The following is a 22,587-nucleotide window of genomic DNA, read 5'->3' on the forward strand; positions in this document are numbered from 1 at the left end:
AAAAATATTAATTTCTCCTCTTAATGGGAGAAATTGCAAAATCACATGCAAAAAAATCCAATAAGAAATGATAAAGAACTGGGACTGTCCATGCACTCAATAGGTAGCAAGTGTAATAGGCAATTTCTCCCATATTGTGTGTCTAGACTTTCTACAGTATAGGTTTCAATTATAGCCACTCTTTATTGAAACCCTTGTGGATGCCTCTAGAGTATGTACTGTGTGGCACTTCAGGTCATTTGCCATATTACATGCTTAATAGGACATTGACTGGTGCTGTGAGTAAGAGCTGGAACCTGGAACCCCAAAGGGGGTAGATTTTCCTGATACCACTTGAGAGGATAAGTGGTAATCTCCCAAAGAAAACAGATCCTGGAGCATAGAGGGTGATTTCTCAACGTGTGATTTAAATCGAAAACAGAGAAACAATTTTATTTTAGAGACCAGACTCCCTTTATATCTAGTTTTCTTATACTTTGTGAGGAATCTCCATAGAACATTCTTCCCTCTATAGAAAATGACTGTCCTTAAAAGGGAAGATGTTAACTTCAAGACGGAGACAAAATAGACCATGTATGACAAGACAGTCCTTCCTAATCCTTGCCCTCACTGTGAGTCCTGAGCAGGCCAAAGAGTTTGATCAAAGATCAGCAGGAAAGCTCTTTCAGACAGAGGAGAAAAAGAAGCTTAAGGATGCTCATATTCAAAATACGAGGCCTGGGAGTGGTAGAGTGCTTGCCTAGCATGTGAAAGGGCCCAGTTCAATCCCCAGCACCAGAAATCAGATAAATAAACGAAAGAAGCAAAATTATCCAGAAAAGGAAGTAGGAAAGGAATTGTCAGAGCACAAAGGATAAAATAAAGTCAGTACCGGGCCATGAAATCCAGAAGCAGAGAAAACTGTTTAAAAAGAGGAACTGGTTAATGTATGTGTTTCCCCAATGCTTACTGCAAGGGTACTTAGCCCACACTCATTGGGAGAGCTGCTTACTGGAAGTAGAGGCTGGAGAAACCCAAAAGCTATTCATTAGAGACAAGGTTTCACAGTCTAAAAGAAAATATAAAGACAGACAGCAAGGTTAAATAACTGGAAAATGCCCTGGCTCAGGGGTTTGAAGTGTACCAAAATTTATATTAAGACATTGCTCCTTCTTCTGGAGCTAGTGCGCCAATCTAAAGGACGCATGCATTCGCTGTCTTAACAACCTAAGAATCAGTGGGCTCCTGGAACTTACTGCTTGGCAGCAAACTGAGGGAATATAGAGTGTGAGAAGGGAAAGCCATGTGTGGGTGTGGCAGTTCTAAAGAATTCTAGGATGGTGAGGGCAGGCCCAAGACTTTTCCATAAAGGGCAAAGAGCTGCGTTTTAAATAAGAGCTTTGAGATAAATTTTCTTTCTGTAGGTTGAATTTATTAAAGAAATTTGTTTTGAGGCTGGAGGGGTGACTTCAGAGTTCTTCCACTGTATATTTGAAGAGATGACAGCCCCCAAATATGAAATGTTCATGTATCCTGAAAAGAGTTCCTGTATGTGGTTTCCAGTCAATGTAAGTTATGTCTTTCTCATATTAAATGCTGCAATATGCAAACCATAGATGACAGTGTAAAATTAGGACTCTACAACCTTCCTTCTCTATTTAAGTAGCACCACATCCCCCATGGGGCAGGAGCTGTGCCATGGCCTGATCTGGCAGCATGTAGAAAACCAGACTTATCCAGGTGTAGTATTGCGTACCTAACCCCAGTGTTCAAAGCTCATGTGGAAAGGACAAAGCTTGAGAACAGCTTGAACTGTTACTGGGGAGCCCAGGAAAAACAATCACTCTGGTCCTACTCAAGATCTACAGAATATGAACTCATAACACATATAAAATCCCCTCAGTGATTCCTATACACATTAAACTTTAGCATTAATGAGATATCATCAAAATACAGTAGATAACATGGAAAATGCCCAATTTGATGATATACATATACACCAGTGAAATGATCACCTCAGTCAAAATAATAAGCATGTACACCATCACGAAAGGCTTTCTCACACTCCTTTCCTCCATCTTTCCTAAGAAACCACTCAGCTGCTTCTTGTCCCTGTAGAGTGAACCATAGTCTGGTCCTATCATTTTATATAAATGAAATTAAATATGGTCAAATTTAATATCTGTCTTTTTTCATTGAATTATTCCGAGATGCATTCATGTCATGGCATGTGTTCATAGTTCAGTCCCTTTTAAAAAAAAAAAACTATGGAGTGATATTCTATTGTATGGCTATCGTAAAATTGTTTACATAATCTCTAAGGAGTAGTTATTTGGGATGTGTCCTTAATTTTGAGTGTTATAGTATAGAATGTTTCAAATTAGTAGGAACTATTGATAGAATACTATAGGTAACTTAATTCTAAAGAGTTGGTCAACATTACTGAAATGTTTTTCACTTTTATCTTTTTATACATTGTATTGCATAGTGTCTTACTATGTATGCCAAGCTAGCCTTGAACTCACTATCCTCCTCTGCCTCCATCATCCAAGTGCTTGGATTAGAGGAGTGCACCACACTCAACAAATCCCTCACTTATAAGCATATTCATATAGTTGTGCTCAATAGAAAACAGACACACACATACCCCTAATTTAAAAATGGATATGGCTTGAAAAAATAGCAGTGTTGAACCAGAGTACATGTTACAAATTATGGGATAGAAAACTATGTTAGGAGAGGCCTTTGCAGACTGTACTCTGCTTTTAAATCATTTCAAATTCCATCTGAGGAGTAAATACAGCATGATGAGTGAGGAGGATGAACATTTTGCAAGTTCCTGACCCTCAAGAACCTGATAACAGCAAGACTATCACTGGAGTAGGAGCCTTAGAATTTCATACCAGCAACACTTGTTCCCCTGGGCTGCAGTTTGGACCTAGGAACTTTTGTTTTGTTTTTCTAACCAGGACTACAAGAGGCAGAGGAGAAAAATAAAGGCAGCTTCTATTAGTCTGTTCTTGTTGTCATCACTTTAATGAACCACCTGAGTATTTTGTTAAATAGAGTTCTAGAACTCCAAGGGCTGGCACTGACATTCATTAGCTCTCACGAGGACTCCTGGCACAAGCATCATGACAGGGTCTTCTGCAGGCTGGGAGGTAACATAGTAAGACAGGATGCGAGAGTGAGAAAGGGGTCCCATGAGAACTTTTTCAATGGTAAACATCCATGTGGGGCTGCATTGTTAAGTGAAGACATCATTCATGAAACACTTATCTGGCCTTCGTTCTGCTAAGCTGAAGCATCAATACAGAGCCACATTCCTTCCTCGGGGTTGCTCTTCTCCATAAATTGGAAGGCAAGGACCTTAAAATTCCACACGAAAACTTTGTAATTGTACCTGAGCATTTGTTTATACATTTCAGATACACTATCAGTAACAAAAATTCATTCATTTAATGTTCTGTGTTGTTAATTTATATTAAAAATTTTGCAAGAAGCTGCACAGGGTGGCACATGGCTGTAATCCCACATTTGGGAGATTCAGGAAAGAGGAGTTCCGTGTCACCCTTAGCTATTCAGTGAGGTTTGAGATCGTCCTGTATGCCTCAAACAAACAAACATAAACAACAGAAAGACCATTATAGAAGAAATTGAAATTTTATTATAACTTTAAAAAGAGTCTGACATGTTTATTCTTTTGAAACCCAGTTTGTGTCTAACTTGTGATGCTAATTAGAAAAGGGAGCCAAAATTTGTTCTTTACTTGTCTAATGGTACCTTTGTATAACTGATTGTTTATAATAGACTGGGTATTTTTTTCCATTTTATTTTCCAGCCTAAGTTTGAGAACAAGGACTATTTCTTCTTTGGGGTCTTGTGTGGACTCTCCCTATCCAATGTAAAGGTTGTCAACCTTCCTTTCCCACTGGCTTTATATAAAAAACTTCTGAAACAGAAGCCATCTCTGGAAGATTTAAAAGAACTGAGTTTTCCCTTGGGGAAGTAAGTGCATGTGTTTGCTTGTTAAGAACAGTATTAAGGCTCAGCTGTTTAAGCATAAATAATGTCACACGCTAAGAGACACAGGCAAAGTCTTCAATTTTAATGTTATGTGCCCATTAGATGGCCTTCCTTTAGCATGACTTGCAATAGAGTAAGCCTTCAAAAATGAAGAAAAGCCAGATGTTCCTCTGATCATTAACTAACTAACACAATAAAAAAGAGCTTGGACCTGAGCTCTTTACCAAGGTGGAAAGTACCTAGGGGAGTTCTCAGGATGAGCATTGGTCATCCTTTTTAGTCTATAAATACATACAGTGCTGAAAGTGCACATGCATATATAGAGATGCTTTATAAATAAATTAGTGTACAAATGCAGACGTATGTGGTTTATAAATAGATACAGTGCTATGTAAGTTCATATACATATATACATGTAGTTTATAAATAAAGTGCTATAAGTGAACATATGTATAGATAGGTATGTTTTATGAATAGGTGCAGTGCCATAAGTCCATATTCATAGAAGTGGTTTATAAATAGATTCAGTACTATAAGTATGCATATATATGGAGATATGATTTATAAATGTAGTGAGATAAGTGTATTATATAAATAGATGTGGTTTACAAATGAATAAAAGGCTATTAGTATATGTGTATATACAGAGATATGATTTATAGATGGGTATAGTGCTATAAGTTTATATAGGTAGATGTGGTTTCTAAATATAGTGCTTTACGTGTTATATGTGGTTTATTAATTGATTTAGTGCCATAAGTGCATATACATATGGTTTATAGATATAGTGTCATAAGTACATATATGTGTATACACACACATATATAAATACATATACATATATACACATATATCATATCAAAAATGAAAGCATGCTCAGGTTCACTAATAACTGAGCGAATGTACATAAAATGTCCTTTTCCTGCCAACAAGTGTTTCTTAAAGTGCTGACAAAAAATTGGGGAAGGTGATTCTTTTTCATGGACTATTATAGGTACATTTTTCTTAAAGCAGAGTTTCTCAACATTGGGAATTTTGACATTTTGAGCTTTTCTGCTTTGAATGTGTTGGGTGGGGATCCAAGCCTGGACCTCCTCCCTCTTAGACAAGAGCATCCAACCTCAGGCATGTGGTTCCTTGAATTCTCTTTGCGGGAGGTGGCTCTGGGCATTGTGATGTGTTTAATAGAGTCCGGGGCCACCACATGGCAACACTTAACTGGCAACAAAGACATCTCCAGACTTTGCAAAATAAAGCCTCCTCACTCTAGAGGTAAGGGCTCCTCTGTAATCATTTACACAATATGCAGCAGTGTTAACAACGTAGATTTACATATCAAATTTTAAATTGAGATAATTCTAGGAAGATGAGTGTAAATAAAGAGTAGGAGAGGAAATTTACACTGAATTTTGTGCATGGCTATATTACTTATTTCTTCCCCATTGAATGATCATTACTTTGAAATTTTATAATATAAAATGTGTAATTTTAAATTAAAATTTTCAATAGGAGTTTGCAAGAAGTTCTAAACTGTGAGGCTGGTGACGTTGAAGAACTTCACATACATTTTTCCGTGAGTAACAGAAAAAACTAGATATAAGTTAACTTTAATCTGTTTTCCTGGTGGGGAGTTGCTAGAGAGTGAACCCATACCAAGAAAGTATTATACCACCAAGATATGCCCTTAGCCATTGTCTTTTATTCTAAAAACAAGTTTATTGCAGAACCTTTAATATGGAATATCCACATTTTTAAAGATAATTTATTTCTGTGAAATTTTTCTCCAACCTGGTCTTCATTTGTATATCTTATACCTATAGACTCATAAATACAGATATAGTAAACATTCATTTAATGCAAACAATATCCTCAACTAAACAGGGTTATTTATGCTTGAAGTATAAACATCAACATGTATTAAGGAGGGTTTAAACTTTTTATATGGCAGGGCATGATAACTCCTGCCTTTAATCCCAGCAGCCGAGAGGCAGAGGCAAGGGATCTCTGTGTGTTCAAGGCCACCCTGGTCTATATAGCAAGTTCCAGGTCAGCCAGGAGTACATAGAGAAAGACTCTTTCTCAAAAATCTCAAAAAATTCAATGTGTGTGTGTGTGTGTGTGTGTGTGTGTGTGTGTGTGTGTGTGTGTTGAGTGTGGTAGTGAGTCGGAGAAGGAGGTATGGGCAAGACAACAACAAGTTTGAGGCCAGCTTGGGCTACATAAATAGACACTGTCACAACAAACAAAGGACTGAACTAGAAAATTATTTTCTATCTCAGGTCATTTTAAATTTTATAGGGAAAATGTACTGACAATAATCACAGACTTATGTTCATGTTTATCAGTCAATTGCATTTTGATTACAGATACACTGGGATAAAAAAGATGTTAACTTGATTCCAAATGGGATCTCTGTACCTGTGAACGAAACCAACAAGTAAGATTTGAGACCAAAAATACCTATTTTGAGTAGGCATAAAATGTTTGTAATAATACAATTTAAAATATATTTGAGCGTCTCAGATGTTCATTTTAATTCCTTGTCTTTTAGAATGCTAAATAAGTAGAAGAGAAGAAATGAATAGAGAAGAAATCTTTCTGTCACCTAAGATAGTTTTAGTCCCTATTCTATGCTAAACTGTCTTCCAGATACTAGCGAGAAAGCTGAGAAAAAGACAAAATGTGTAACTTATCAGAATGCGTAGAAAGCTCACACCCGAATAGACAGACCACCATGTAACGTATCAAATAAACCAACTAGTACCAACTTGTGGGATCTGACTGTAAATTTTTCATCAATATTCAAAGGTTATTATTTAAACTTTAGTAACTTGAAGTCGGCCATGGCAGGAATATTTAGAAAAATTGGCAGATGTTACAAATGAGGTCTTCCTCCCTGTCTTTTCTGTTCCCCTCCCCCCACACCCTCTCTCTGTATTTCTCTTCCTCTGTTTCCTTACATTTCACCCTCCTTCACCTTCCTTTTGGAAAACTGGTTGTCAAATGTTTAGCAGCGTCTGACCGGTTATGGGAAGGACAGAAGGAGGTGGTTTAAACGGGTTAGTTTACAAGGGCAGTTTAAAGGGGTGGAAGGGGTGTGTATGTGTCCATGTTTCTAGTAGCAATCCTACTTAGCCTACTTTTCATTACTATAATGAAATATCGAACCCTGGGTAACATTACAGAGTTCTATTTATCTCACAGTTCTGGAAATTCAAGGACCACGTCTGTCAGTGGCCTCCTCGCTGGTGGCATCTTGAATTTGAGAGGGCAGCACCTGACAGGACATAAGGAGCACGGACATGTGTGTCTTTTGGTCTTTCTCTAGAGCCTTATGAGGCTACCAGAGTTGAATTCTGGGGTTTATGTGGTGACTTTGTGTAACTCAAACCACTCTCCAAAAGCCCCACCATAAACAGTACAGTCAGATCAAGTTCCTATCTTAATAGCCAACAATTGGAGAAATAAATGAAATATAATAATGAAATAACATAATAATGAAATAAACAAATAAATGAAATAAATGAAACATAAATCCTTGCAGGACAGAGTCAAACCACATCCACACTATGTCACTTGCCACCAGGAAATCTATCATACTGTGGAAAGTGTGGTAGATCTTTCAGAAATTATTTCCACAAATTAGTTCTGCTAGAAGAGAGATGGGGGAGGAACAAAGGCACCAGCCCTCCGGGCATCACTTTATGTATAAAAACCTGATGACTGGGTAGAAGTTTCCAGGTAAAGAGGAAGCATGCCATGCCAAAGAGCATGTTTACACTGCATGGTTCCCTACAAACAAGAGGGAGTGAGATGAGAGAGGCAGAGAGGAATGTATAGAGGCAAAGAAGCAAGGGTTAGATGGTTGGACTTCTGTCCACCCTTAGTTTCCTGTGATGGGAAATCACATGGCATTCCATAGTCATCATACTCCACAAATTCTGAGCTTTTGACGATTTTCTAAGCTAGTCATGTGAAGTACAATACTTCCTTATGATGGTGGAGAGTGGCAGTGAGCAAAACGGCTAAGCTATAATTTTTAGTAGGTTGGATGTATTAAGTGCATTTCCCATTTTAATGGGACATATCCCTTAGGTTCAGATTGGAGTTACAATTGCTCCTTGCAATAAGGAGAATGAGAACACTCTAAAGTCTGAATCCTTCTCTTATATTCTCAAAGGACCTTTCTTCTAGTTGGCCAGGTTTTCATCTCCCTGTGTTGTATAGACTTTGTGGATTACAGAAAAGAAATATACTTTTTTTTTTCAATAGAGTAAAAAGAGCAAAATGGATGATATTGTAGTCACTGATAAAGTATGTCACTGTTTTTTTTTCCTCAAGGCAAGACTATGTTTCTAAGTGTGTTGATTACATTTTTAACACCTCTGTAAAGACGATTTATAAGGAATTTTATAGGGGTTTTTACACGGTGTGTAACTTGGATATAATTAGGCAGTTCCAGCCCGAAGAACTAAAGACAGCGATAACTGGAAATGATAATTGTGACTGGAAACAATTTGAAAATGTAAGTGAAAACCTAAAAGTACCCTCTAACTTTTCCAAATTATTCATAAATATGCTTCCTAAAACTTTCTCTCTCTCTCTCTTTTCTCTTGTTCTCAAGAATTCACTGTATGAAAGAGAATACCACAAATCACATCCAACTATTCTACTCTTTTGGAAGGCTTTCCATAAATTAACTTTGGATGAAAAGAAAAAATTTCTCCGTAAGTATTGTAACTTTTTAAAATTTTAAATATTTAAAATTCATTTTACATACCAACCACAGCTCCCCTTCCCTCCCCTCCTCCCAGTCCCCCATCCCACCCCAACAACTCCTCAGAAAGAGTAAGGCCTCCCATGGGGAGCGAACAAAACCTGACACATTAAGTGGAGGCAGGACCAAGCCCCTCCCCTGCATCAAGGCCGAGCAACGCATCACACCATAGGAAGTGGACTCCAAAAAGCCAGCTCATGCACCAGGGATCAATCCTGGTCCCTCTGTCAGGGGCTCCTCAAACAGACCAAGCTACACAGCTGTCACCCACGTACAGAGGGCCTAGCTCCCTATCTGTCAGGCTTGAGTCATATGAGTTCCCAGGAGTTCAGGTCAGCTGTCTCTGAGGGTTTCCCTGTCATGCTCTTGACTCCCCCTTGTTCATATTATCCCTCCTCCCTCTCTTCAACTGGACTCCTGGGATTCAGCCTGGTGCTTAGCTGTGAATCTCTGCATCTGCTTCCGTCAGTTACTGGATGTAGGTTCTATGATGACAATTAGGGCAGTCACAATACTGATCACGGGGGAAGGCCAGTTCAGGCACCTTCCCCACTATTGCTAGGCGTCTAGCTAGGGTCATCCTTGTGGATTTCTCGGAATTTCCCTGGCACCAGGTTTCTCCCTAACCCCATAATGGCTCCCTCTATCAAGATACTTCATTGCTCCCCTGCTCTACCCTTCCCCCAACTTGACCATACTGTTCCCTCATCTTCTCACCTCCCCCGGGCACATATATTATTAATGGCATGAATTTGTAGAGGACAAACCCAAATGTCTGACTTTTCTAGGTCTTACCTGCCCCTGTGTAGTTTTATCTGAACAACAAAAAAGTGTACTCAATATTTATTGAATATGACCATTAATTTCTTCTTATCTTGAGGGTTTTTTAGATGAAATATCTTAACAAAATTGTATTCCTTCCTAGTATTTCTTACAGGATCTGATAGGCTTCATGTAAAAGGCCTACAGTATGAAGGAATAAGATTTCGTTGCCCTCAAACTTTAACTGAAGATGATAACCCGAGATCATTGACATGTCACAGTATTCTAGACCTGCCGAAATATTCTACAATGGAAAGAATGGAAGAAGCACTTCAAGTAGCAATCAACAGTAACAAGGGGTTTGTCTCCCAAAGATGATGAAATAACCACCTCTGAGCATCATAGTCACAGCCTCAGGAATTAGGTCTTTGACCTTTGGTTCTTCTGTCTTTCCTTAATCTAATTAGTATAAGAGGTTAAAGGAGATTACTTAGAATTAGTTGGATAGTTTTTGAGATGAAGAAGTTATAAATTAATATTTTTAGTACAACAATATTCTGTAAAATATTTGCTATATTCCTTTGCTATTAGAATGTTTGTTTTGGCTGAAATATTTTCTGAACAACAATTATCATTTCATAATATGCTAAATATTTAAAATATTCAGTATTGGGGCTAGAGAAAGAGCGAAGTGGTTAACAGCACTGGCTGCTCTTCCAGAGGACCAGGGTTCAATTCCCAGCACCCACATGGCAGTTCATTTCCTATCTGTAAGTCTCTAGTTCTGGTAGATCTAACACCCTCTTCTGGCCTCCGAGGCAATGCCTGGATATGGCACACAGACATACATTCAGACAAAACCCCCAAAATTAAAAATTATAAATAAATTATTTTATTATTATTAAATAATTAATGATTAAATTAAATTAAATTAAAAATAAATAAATAAAATAGTATTTATTTAAAATATTACTGTACCAATAATAAATGACTGATTTGAAAGAATGTATAATTCTGAAAATGTTAGCAAAAATATAGATTGCTTTTAGCACGTTTTTGAGGCATATAGATGTATATTTTGTATTAGGAATTATATTTGGAGTTTTTGATCCTAGTAAATGCTAAATAATTTATTTTCAATATCTAAGTGTTGAGATTTAGGATTGTTTGAACATATTTATACTTATGCTTATTACAGTGCTCCTGAAGTCATTTTAAATGTAGATACTGTTAATTCAGTAAAATACTGAGCTAAATCAGGAGCCCATACCTACTTGTCATCAGAAAAATGTGAAGCAGTTGAAATGTGTCTTTTTATGATGTAACAGAGTAAATGAAGCAATGTAACTACTGTGGGAAATGACCAATACATCTTGTTTACTGGTTTTACTTAACGTTAAAACATAAACTGCATTATACACCTTTGAAATGATTGCATAAACTCACATAGTTTGTCATAAGAGTGGCCTGTATGCTGCTGTGACAGGCCCTCCTCATGAAAAAGGTCCTTTCTTGTACCGATGTTGTATAATACATTATGAGACTTTGTATGTGAGTTGTTTACTGGACTCCAAAGGAACCAAATAAACTAATAAATGTTGATTATGAAATGTGTGTCATCAACAGCAACAACAAAAGCAAGTATACCACTAGAAGAGGGAACACTTCAGTTAATTCTCTGACCCCAGCATTGCTCCGTACCAGACAAAGATGTCACAGGAAAGAAAACCATAGAAATCTTATGTAAACAGACACCAAAATCCTTTGCTACATTTTAATGTACTGAGCACATCCAATAAAATGTAGAAGGGATGATGCCTCAGAACCAAACAGGAATTAATCCAGAAATGCATTAAAAATCAATTGCATCTCACCACATTAATAGGAAAGAATGCCCATAGAATACCTCAGAATAGGCAGAAAAGAAACTGGGCCAAATTTAACACCTAGTCATGCATGGGAAAGCAACCAAGGGCTACAGGAAACTGACAACTTGATAAAACCTACATACCGTTGACTTCTTAATATCAAAAGACTGAATGCTTCCCACTGCCAAGGAGATAGGAAGGCTTATCATGTCCATATAGCACTGTATTCAGGATATGTATCCATATAATAAAATGAAGAAAACAGAAGACATCATTTAAAAAACAAAGAACAAAACTGTCGTAAATTTAAATTATATTAACTATGTAGAAGCAGATTAAGTAAATATAGAAAGAGCTCAGGACTCTTGATGACTACTCTTTATGCCATCCTAGAGCCCTCATCCAGTGGCTAATGGAAGCAGAGACAGACATCCACAGAAATACACTGAGCTGAAATCGGGAATTTAGTTGAAGAGAGGGAGGAATGAAGATGGAAGGGGTCTGTACCAGGTTGGAGAAACCCACAGGAACAGTTGGCCTGAACAAGGGAGAGCACATCAACCCTAGATGCTGTCAGGGAGGCCAGTACAAGACTGACCCAGCCCCCTGAACATGGATGCCAATAAGGAGGCCTCTGTACTCCAGGGAGCCTCTGGAAGTGGATTAGCATTTTTCCCTGGTGTAAGAAGGGACTTTGAGAGCCCATCCCACGTGAAGGGATACACTCTGGCCCTGGACACGTGGGGAAGGGCCCAGGCCCAGCACAGGAAGATTTGGTGGACTTTGCAGAGCCCCCATTGAGGGCCCTACCCTGCCTGGGGAGTGGTGGGTGGATGGGGTGGGGGTAGGTTGGGGTGGGGGAGGAGGGATGGGGGTGAGGGTAGGGAGAGGGAGAAGGGACTTATATGTGAAACAAGCTTGTTCCCTAACTTGAATTAATAAAAATAAAAAAAAAAAAGAGCTCAGGACTCAAGATCACAATAATATTCTGAATTGAAAAAAAGCATCATTTACAATATAAAAATACCAGACAGCAATTTTAATAAAAATTTTAATATTTATAATGAGAACTATATTGTTGAAAGAAACTAAAGAAATCTTAAGTTAATATGCACAGAGAGATTATATTTACTGATAGCAACATGCCATTTTTTGTGTTTGCATGTGTGTTTGTATATGTGCGTATGTATGTATGTATGTATGTATGTATGTATGTATGTATGTATGTATGTATGTATGTATGGTGCCTTTTTGTCTGTCTGTCTGTGTCTGTGTGCATATGGTATGTGTGTCTGTCCATGTCTGTGTATGTGTCGTGTGTGTGTGTGTGTGTGTGTGTGTGTGTGTGTGTGTGTGTGTGTGTGAGAGAGAGAGAGAGAGAGAGAGAGAGAGAGAGAGAGAGAGACTTGCTATGTTGCTTACTGTTTGAGAGACTGTTTAATCTCAAACCTAGAAAAGCTGGGACCAGCACATGTAGTCAAATGATCATTTAATTTAATCCCAGCAATTTATCCTGCAGAAATTGATAAACTGATCCTAAAATATATTATGCAGAGGGCTCAGAATAGCCAAGACATAACTGAAAAAAGAGAAATGTTGAAGGGTATGGTGGTTTGAATGAGAATGACCCAATAGGCTAAGATATTTGAATACTTGGTTCATAGGTGGTGGCCCTGTTTGGGTAGGTTTAGAAGGTGTGGCCTTGCTGGAGGAAGTATGTCATTGGGGGTGGACTTTGAGGTTTCAAGAGCTATGTCACATTTCCAGTTTGCACAGTGGGCTTGCTGTTTATATGTCAAGATGAAAGCTTCCAGCTCCATGAAAGCAGCCACCATGCTTGCCTGCTTGACTGCTGCCATCCATCCCTGCTGTAATTGTTGTGGACTTGTATCCCTCTGCAACTGTAGCTCCAAATAAACCCTTCCTTCTGTAAGTTGTCTTGTTCATGATGTCTTATCATATCAATAGAAAAGTATTAATATAGGGGGTTTATATGCACTGCTTTTGTGACTTGAGTATATAGTGAAAAACAGAGTGCCTACTAGAAAACAAAACGTACAGGCCAATAGATCACATACAACAGAACTTAAAAGTCAGAAATAAGTGCAACCACAAATGGCCAACCTAGAGCTCCATTCCTTCCTGCTGGGAGTAAAACCTAGAACTCTACATGCTCGGCAAGTATTTTGCCACTGAATTATATGACCGACCTTATCTTTGGTAAGAGCACAGGCCTGCATCTTTCAGCCAGATCCTATTGCCGGAATCAGACCGTGTCTCCCTGCAGCGCTCTCAGGGACACAGAGTTAACACACAATCTGTACTATGGCCTAATAGCAACTCCTTAGGAGTCATGGTCCTAACCAGTCAGTACCTGGCTTCTCCACTCTTTTTATCACATACACTATGCTAAACCAAATCACTTGGTGTGAAACTTCTGCTACCCTTAAAAGGTTATACAAAGTCAGACATTTCCTTTCTTCTGGGGATTGAGCTCAGATGCCTCTGGAAGATTTTCTGGGAATGGTGCCCTCAAAGATGCTCACTGAAGAGGTTCCTTTGGCCTCTACCATTATTCCTTTTATGCTCCCCACACCAACCCATTTTGTTAATGAAATTCCTCTCCAGGTTTTCTCATCCTTTGACTTTAACTATTTCTTATTTTGCGTGTGTGTGTGTGTGTGTGTGTGTGTGTGTGTGTGTGTGTGTGTGTGTGAAATGTATGTATGTATGTATGTATGTATGTATGTATGTATGTGGGTATGTGAGTGTATTTGAATGTGCATATCTATGTAGGCCAGAGGTTTGATTTTAGTGTCTCCATCTACCATTCTTTACTAACTTTTTGAGAAAGAGTCTTTTATTGAACCTGGACTTTTCTGCCTCATCCAGACTGGCTGACCAACGAGCCTCCAGAATCTGCTTCTGCTTTCCCAGAAGGCTTACTAGCACACACCACTGTACCTGGCTTTTGTGTGGGAGCTGGAGATCCAACTCAGGTCCTCATAATTATTATAGGAAATGTTTTGCCCATGAAGCCACCTCCCCAACCCTGAATTAAAGTATTTATCACCACGTATTTATCACCCACACATAACTCCAGATGGATCAAGACTTTAACATAAGACTAGATATACTGAATCTGATAGAAGTGAGAATCTGATAGTCTTGAACTCATTGGCACAGGAAAGGGGTCTCTGAACAGGACACCAATAACACAGACACAACAATTAATAAATGGGACCTCATGAAACTGTAAAACCTTTTTATGGAAAAGGACACTGTCAGTCAGGCAAAGTGTCAGCCTACAGAATGGGGAAAGACTATTTATCTAGTAGAGGATTTATTTCTAAAATATATAAAATATAAAAAGAACTAAAAATTCTGAACATCAAGAAAATAACCAAATCAAAGAATGGTACAGAACTAAGCAGAGTTATAAAAGACGATACACAAATGGCTGGGAAACACTTAAAGAAATATTCAAAATTCTTACCCACCAGGGAAAAGAAAATTAAAATGACTTTGAGATTTTATCTGTACCAGTCAGAATGACCAAATCAATAAAACAAATGATAGCATGTACTGGTGAGGATTTGGGATGAGGAGAATACTTATTCATTGTTGGTGATAGGGTGAACGTGTGTGGCCACCATGGAAGTCAGTGTGGTAGTTCCTCAGGGAGCTGGAAATAGAGCTACAGAATGTTCACAAAGGACTCTCTATCCTACTACAGAGACACTTGCTCAACCGTGTGCATTGCTGCTCTATTCATGAGAGCCAGAAATTGGAAACAGCCCAGTCATCAACTGTTGAACGGGTAATGAAAATGTCGCACATTTACACATAGCAGAATTTTTAAAAATCTAATCATATTTTTAAAAAAGAAAAAACAACATCATGAAAGTTTTACGAGTGTATGGAGCTAGGAAAAAATCATCCTTAGTGAGGTAACTTAGACCCAAAAAGGACAAATATTGTATGTTTTCTCTTATACATGGATGTTAGCTTTTAAGCTTTTGATATGTGTGCTACAATCTGAATAGTCACAGAAGTTAGGTACCTAGCAAGGGATTAGGGGGAAGAAAAGGCTCTCCCAAGGAAGGGTAAGTAGAATATACTGTTATGGTAGGGGGATGGGAAAGAAATTGTAAAAGAGGGATTACGGGGAGGGACAAGTAACACTAAAGGCCATTTGAAAAACCATAGGGAAACCTGTTACCTGTTACTGGCACTGATCATATATATATATATATATATATATATATATATATATATATGACAATGCACAACTAGATATCTTATGGCACCAAGTAAAACTTCCAGTGCCAGGAATAGGTATCTTGTTGAGACATTGGCCAAAGTGACCCATTAAAAAGCCCTTGTGGTGGTTTGAATCACAATGGCCCCCATAGACTCACATATTTGAATGCTTAGTGTAACTTCCCATTTGGGAAGGATTAGGAAGTATGGCCCTGTTAGAGAAAGTATGGCCTTACTGGAGGAGGTATGTCATTGTAGGTGGACTTGGAATTTTCAAAAGTCATGCCAGGCCCAGGCTCACTCTCACTCTGCCAGCAACTTGTAGATCAGATGTGAGCTCTTAGCTACTGCCCAGTGCCATGCCTGCCTGTCTGCCTGCTGCTACACTCTCTACCAGAGGATCATAGACTGACCCTCTGAAACTAGAAGCAAGGCCCTAATTAAGTGCTTCCTTTTAGAAGTTGCTTTGGTCATGGTCTTTCCTCACAGCAATAGAACAGTAACTAAGACACCCCCAAACATCTCAGGGTATTGGTTGCTCTCTATAATTTGATGGTGCTCTCTATAATTTATGAAAACACATCCCTGAACACAGAGAAGTTGAGCTGGTGCCTAACTAGAAGCTTCACCCCTAGTGACTAATATTCATGGTTCTGGAAGGTACTCTACAAACCTGGAAAAATCACAGACAATTCTCCACTACAAACCCTGCAACCTGCAACAGCCATCTGCCTGCAAGATATACAGGTACAATAGTGGTGTAAATAATATAGGAGAAAACAACTGCTTTCTGATTAGATTGAAGACCCATTCCATGAGTTGGAACCCACACCTGACACTACTAAAGGAGCCAAGAACCTGAGACTAGATAGGTCATGGGTTTATGGGAAAAGGTAATACTGTTATACTGTTAAAGGAACACAGCTATAAAAAGAACTCCTTATGACATACTGTTATACCCATAGATCAGTGACTCATTCAGGACACATCAGAGAAGCTTCTTCTTTCAGAAGACAGGAAATACTACAAAAACTCAAGTCCGGACAGCATGCTGAGAGTCATCTATTTTGGAGTCCTCAATTCTAAACGGGATACCTTCATCAAAGTCCTCCCTCAAGGCTCAGAGATACTGTTTCCTGGTTTGTATACATCAATCCACTCATCTTCTGCAGAGATCCCAGAAAACAGTGTCTTCTAGACACAACAGGCCTAATGCACATATGAACCCAAAGAGAAGGTGGCAGCACACATAAAATCCGAACAAGTTCCAGCTAGAAAGGGTCCCATCACTGACAGGGGAAAGCAGGCACAGAGTACTTGCATAACCAAGAAGCTATCTGTAGTAGCAAAGGAAAAAAATCAGGGTCTTTCCAAGGGAGTTTCACTGGGTATATTAGCCAAACTTTAAGGGAAGCCCCATACCTAACAGTAGACAGCCAACACAAAATTAATTCAATGGTATTTTTCTAGAGTTTTTGTTTTGTGTTGCTTTGTTTGAGCCTTTTTTTTTTTTTTTTTTTTTTTTTGTCTTATTGGACCCTTGCTTGCTTGTTTAGAGATTCCCCTTTTGGTGTTTTTGTAGGTTTCTTTTTAAAAGCAAGTATATTTATAGAATTGATTACATTAACTTCATGATTTCTGATTCTCTTCTGTGCCACTGTGAATTCAAGTTACCAACTGTTATCATTTGCTTGCTCTAATTACAGCTTTGCTCACATCTACGTCCCACACAGTTAATAGCGAGAGTGTTAGGTTATGGCCTCCCCCAAAGAGTTATATATAGTTGTATATTTTATAAATTTATTTATTTATTTTATATCCTGGCTGCAGTTTTCCCTCCCTCTTCTCCTCCCAGTCTCCCCACCTGACTCTGTTCCCACCCCCTGTATACGGTTTTCTACAGTTGTTCCACATGTCAGTTAGAGAAATACATGCATATACTGTCTTTAATAATTACATAAATTTTTGGTTACCTGATCCTCCCAGGAGCTACTTTAACCTTTACCTGAGAACTCATAGGGAAGGAGTCCTGGGTTTCTGGCTACACCCTTCTGTAGTGGCTATCACTCTGAACAAAGATGGAAAAAGAAAACTGTTGGTGGTCCAGACACTAATAGTTTACTGTTCTGGCTGAGGTTTTCTTAAATGTTTCAAGTACAATATGCCCATGGGACAATTTCTGTTTTATAATTTTAACTATGTAGACTTGTTTCCCTGGAGAACTGGTTTGTGGTATTCCACACACTATCATTACACAAGTCAGTTTATTTATTTATTTGTTTATTTATTTATTTATTTATTTTTGAGACAAAGTCCCTCTACACAGCCCTGGCTATCCTGGAACTCACTATGTAGACCAGGCTGACCTCAAACTTACTAGTCTCTGCCTCCTGTTTGACACATTGCAAGGCATGTGTCACCATGTTTAACTCATTTAATTCTTCTTCTTTCCTTATTTTATTTAAAGTTGGGTATTTTATTTATTTACACCTTGGCTGCAGTCTCCCCTCCCTTCTCCCTCCCAGTACTCCCCCCATCCCGTTCCTGTCTCCCAATCCACTCCTTCTTCATTTCTGTTTAGGAAAGGGCAGGTCTCCCATGGATACTAACAAAACGTGTTTATCAAGTAGCAGTAAGACAAAGCGCCTCCCCATATGTTAAGGCTGGGCAAGGCGAGCCAGTATGGAGACTAGGGTCCCAAAAGCCAGTAAAAGAGTCAAGAGACGGCCCCTGTTCCCACTGTTAGGTGTCCCACAAAAAGACCAAGCTACACAACTGTAACATACATGCAGAGGGCCTAGGTCAGTCCCATTCAGGTTCCCTGGTTGTTGGTGAACAGACTCTGTGAACCTGTATGGGCCAGGTTAGTTGATTCTGTGCATTTTCTTGTGGTGTCCTTGACCCCTCTGGTTCCTACAATCCTTCCTCCCCCTCTTCCTCAGGACTCCCTAAACTCCACCTAATGTTTGGCTGTGGGTCTCTGCATCTGTCTCCATCAGTTGCTGGATGAAGCCTCTCTGATGACAATTGGTTTGGGCATCAATCTATGAGTACAGCACAATATCATTAGGCATCATTATGTCAACATTTTCCCCCTCCAGCCCTGTTTGGTTCTTTCCTGGGTCTCTGGGTCATCCAGTCTCTGTGTACTGGTGACCCAGGTAGTATCAGGGAGGGGCTTGCTTTCCTGGTATAGGTTTTAGGCTAGACCAATCATTGGTTGGCCACTCCCTCAATCTCGAGGCCATCCTTACCCTAGCACATTCCATATGCGGGACAGACAGTAGGTCATAGGTTATGTGGCTGGGGTGGTTTCCCACTCCCTCCACTGATCACAGGGATGGCCAGTTTAGGTCACTATTGCTAGGGGTCTTAGCTGGAGTCATTCTTGTAGATTCCTGGGAAATTCCCTTACACCGGGGTTTTACCTGACTCTGAAATGCCCCCTCTTTTCAGTAGTCTCTTTCATTACTTTGCTCCTCCATCTCTTACTCTAATCTGATCTCTCATGTTCCCATCCCCACCTGCACTCAGTCCACTCATGAAATCTCTTCTATTTCCTCTTTCAGGGAGATCCAGGCATTCCCCCTTGGTCCCTCCTTGTTACCAGGTCTTTCTGGGTCTGTGGACTATAGCATAGTTATGCTTTATTTTACAGATAATATCTGTAGGGGAAGCTGTAGCCACGCCTTCTTAGGGGCTGACCACGCTTGTGAGGGCGTGGTCAGAGTGCTGTAGTGTGACTACGTTTGCTCTTTCGGTTTCACTTTGCTTCTTGCTGTACAGACTGCTGCTGTGCTGGCTGGCTAGGTTGCTCTGTAAGTAAGGCTTTTCCCTATTAAATACCCTTATATTTCTACCTGACTCCGTATTGGTAATTTCCCACTATAAATATCCACTTAAGAATGAGTACATAACCATGTTTGTCTTTCTGGGTCTGGGATGATTTTCTTCTATTTCCATTCATTTGACTTCAAATTTCTGGATGTCATTGTTTTGACAGCTGAGTAATATTCCATTGTGTAAATGTACCACATTTTCTTTATCAATTCCTTACTTTGGGGAACTTTCACATGTAAATTTCAATTCCATCCTCAGAATTTTTAAGAATGTTTTGTGTATGTCATGTGTATATATTTGTGTGTGGACACACGGGTGTGCCTGGATGCATTTGCATAGAGGCTGAGGCCATTGAAACGCCTATTCTTTTTGGGGTGGGGGAGGGAAGGAAAGGGTTTATTTTAGCTTACAGTTTGACATCACAGTCCATCACTGAGGGCAGTTAGGGCAGAAACCCACATGGGAAAGGAACATGAAAGCAAGAAGTGAAGCAGAGGCCATGGAGGAGTGCTGCTTACTGGCTTAGTCTTCATGCTTGCTCAGCCTACTTTCTTTTTTTATTTTACATATCAATCCCCCTTTCCCTCACCCTTCTAACCTCCCATGACCTCCACTGACCCCCCAACCCCCCCCACTCCCCAAGGATAGTGAGGTCCTTCACGGTACCATCAAAGTCCCTTGGATGGCCTATTCTATCACTGTCTTATTGCATCCAGGCAGTCTCCACTGAATCTGGAGTCAGGCTAGCAGGCAGTCAGGCCCAGCTCACTGCCTGCCTCTGCACTCTGAAGTGCTGGGGATACAGAGGACTAGGTAACTATACCCATGTTTTAAATGTGGTCTTTAAGCAATTAGAATAAAGTCCTCATGCCTGAGGAAGTACCTTACCCACTGAGCCAACTCCCTAACCTCACAACTTTATATAAGCAGAAGGTTCTCTAGCTCTCAAGATGTTATCTGAGCTTAAAGTATAAGACTTGCCGGCAAGTTCCCCATGCTTATTCAGGCAGCATTAATTGAATTCAGCAGGTTATTAAAAAAAAACAGGTTTTGAAGGTGAGGGGCATGTGTTGGGGAGAAATTTGGGGTATATATGATCAAGGTATTATATATTCTATACATATGTATACTATGCATACATAAAATTATCTAAAAATAAACAAAAACACTAAAATTTAGTAAGACTTGTCTGAGTCATGTATTTGCTCAGGAACTAACTGCCTGCTTAGTACTAAGCATTATTTTAGAAATGTCGTGACAGCTAGGCATGATGGCTCATGTCTGCAATCCTAGCACTCTGGAGGCAGGAGTTGTTGGAGGAGCTTCAGCCTGAGTTTAGAGACCCTGCCTTAGACAAAAAAGATGGCAGGAGAGACACCTCTGAAGTTAAGAGAGCTTACTGATCTATCACAGGATCAGAGATCCCAATACCCACACATTGGGTGGTTCGCACATACCTGAAACTCCAGGTCCAAGGGATCCAGTGTGCCTTTTGAGACTCTATGCCACCAGTAGACATATGTGAGCATATACACATATGCATTCATAAATAAATATTTAAAAAATAAACAAATATAAACGTTGTAATGGTAATCTACCATACACATGGCACTGGTGTTCAATTGAGTAACCAAAAGAAAGCAAAATTCTGGAACCAGAGTTTACTGTCTAGACCAGTGTTTCTCAGTCTGTGGATCACAACTCCTCTGGGAGGTAGAACAACCCATTACAGGGGTTGCCTAAGACCATAGGAAGACACAGATATTTACATTACAATTCATAATAGTAGCAAAATTACAGTTATGGAGTAGCAACAAAAATAATTTCATGGTTGGGGATCACCACAACACGGGGGACTGTATTAAAGGGTCACAGCATTAGGAAGGCCTAGACTGGTCTAGACTGAAACCAAAAAAACAGGCAATCATAAATGTACAATACTAAAATATAAGGTGTCTTTTAAATTGACACAAAATCACACCTACTTAAGGGGCATGATACATGTATACATTGTACTATGATCAAAAAAAGAAACTAATTTTCCTTTGCAAGAACATTTTGTTGTTAGAGATATTCCTTGTACTTTATAAAATGCCATGCAGTTTAGTCACCCTATTGTGCTACAGAACAGTATTATTTATAGTTCATAACTGAAGCATGTGGTACTTCAGACAGTAAAATCTCTCAGCCTAAGCAATTAGAATTTATGAATTTTGGGTCCTGTTTTTGTGTTGTTGGATTTTTTTATTTTTGTAAATAGATGTTTGCTCAAAATGAAAAGGCACATTAGACATTAGTGGAGAAAACCAAGGACAACTTTTTGGATTGTTGCTTTTCAGTCTAATGTGTAGAAGACACTATTTTATTAATTTAGTTTTTTTCAATAAATAAAACTTTAGTAGTACAAAAAAGAAAATCCTGTTACAAGGAAAGAAGGTAAGTGTAGAGTGGCATCTTGCCTATGAACCGGTAATGGTGGCCACACCCCTTTAGGCGTGGCTTCAGAAGCGGAAAGAAGAAAGCATGAGAAGTGGTCTCTGTCTCACTTGCTCTCTTTCTCTTGGGTCTCGAATCCTATTGGAAGGGCAAAGAAAACGCTGCATTTTTTTTTTTTTATTGTTCTGTGTAAGTTGTTCCCCAATAAAACACCCATTTATCATTTATCTTGGGTCTAGTGAATTAATTAACCCCCACCTTCAGTTGGCACCCAACGTATTATTTTCCTTCTTGGGTCTTTGATGAGACTGAAGACTAGATAGTCATAGCTATATCCTCTCTTAGATGATGGGGGGTGTCTTTTTGTATATATGTTTCCCTTATTGGTTGATGAATAAAACACTGTCTGGCCAATGAGGGAGGAAGATTGGTAGGACTAGGACGAGGAGAATTCTGGGAAAGGTAGGCAGAGAGAGCTTGCCAAGGACAGTCACCATGTAGTCGACAAAGGAGTAGAAGGTCATTTTGCAAAACGTATTTTCTGGCACTGACTCTCCTGTGGATATATGCAGAATGTTTGTAAGAATGTATATGTCTCTCTCACACTGAGAATTACGAAGCAATAAGATTCTCATT

At 39.2% G+C, this 22,587-nt stretch overlaps 1 protein-coding gene across 8 annotated transcripts in view; it reads left to right on the top strand.

The window, feature by feature from the left end:
* Nucleotides 1-11,154, top strand: part of Herc6 (HECT and RLD domain containing E3 ubiquitin protein ligase family member 6) — a 61,545-nt gene extending 50,391 nt beyond the window's left edge. For 5 of the 8 annotated variants that reach the window (XM_035448543.1, XM_027429724.2, XM_035448544.1 and 2 more), the window contains exons 17-23: nucleotides 1,404-1,547; nucleotides 3,821-3,987; nucleotides 5,515-5,578; nucleotides 6,372-6,442; nucleotides 8,347-8,530; nucleotides 8,630-8,732; nucleotides 9,708-11,154. In XM_035448543.1, coding sequence (XP_035304434.1) covers nucleotides 1,404-1,547; nucleotides 3,821-3,987; nucleotides 5,515-5,578; nucleotides 6,372-6,442; nucleotides 8,347-8,530; nucleotides 8,630-8,732; nucleotides 9,708-9,922 — 948 coding nt within the window. In that variant the 3' untranslated portion in view covers nucleotides 9,923-11,154. Of the gene's footprint in view, nucleotides 1-1,403; nucleotides 1,548-3,820; nucleotides 3,988-5,514; nucleotides 5,579-6,371; nucleotides 6,443-6,556; nucleotides 6,773-8,346; nucleotides 8,531-8,629; nucleotides 8,733-9,707 lie in introns of those variants that run through there. The other 3 variants (XM_035448547.1, XM_035448548.1, XM_035448549.1) reach the window with 3 other exon arrangements.
* Nucleotides 11,155-22,587: the final 11,433 nt, after the last annotated feature.

Source organism: Cricetulus griseus, chromosome 8 (assembly GCF_003668045.3).
Source record: "Cricetulus griseus strain 17A/GY chromosome 8, alternate assembly CriGri-PICRH-1.0, whole genome shotgun sequence".
NCBI lineage: Eukaryota > Metazoa > Chordata > Mammalia > Rodentia > Cricetidae > Cricetulus > Cricetulus griseus.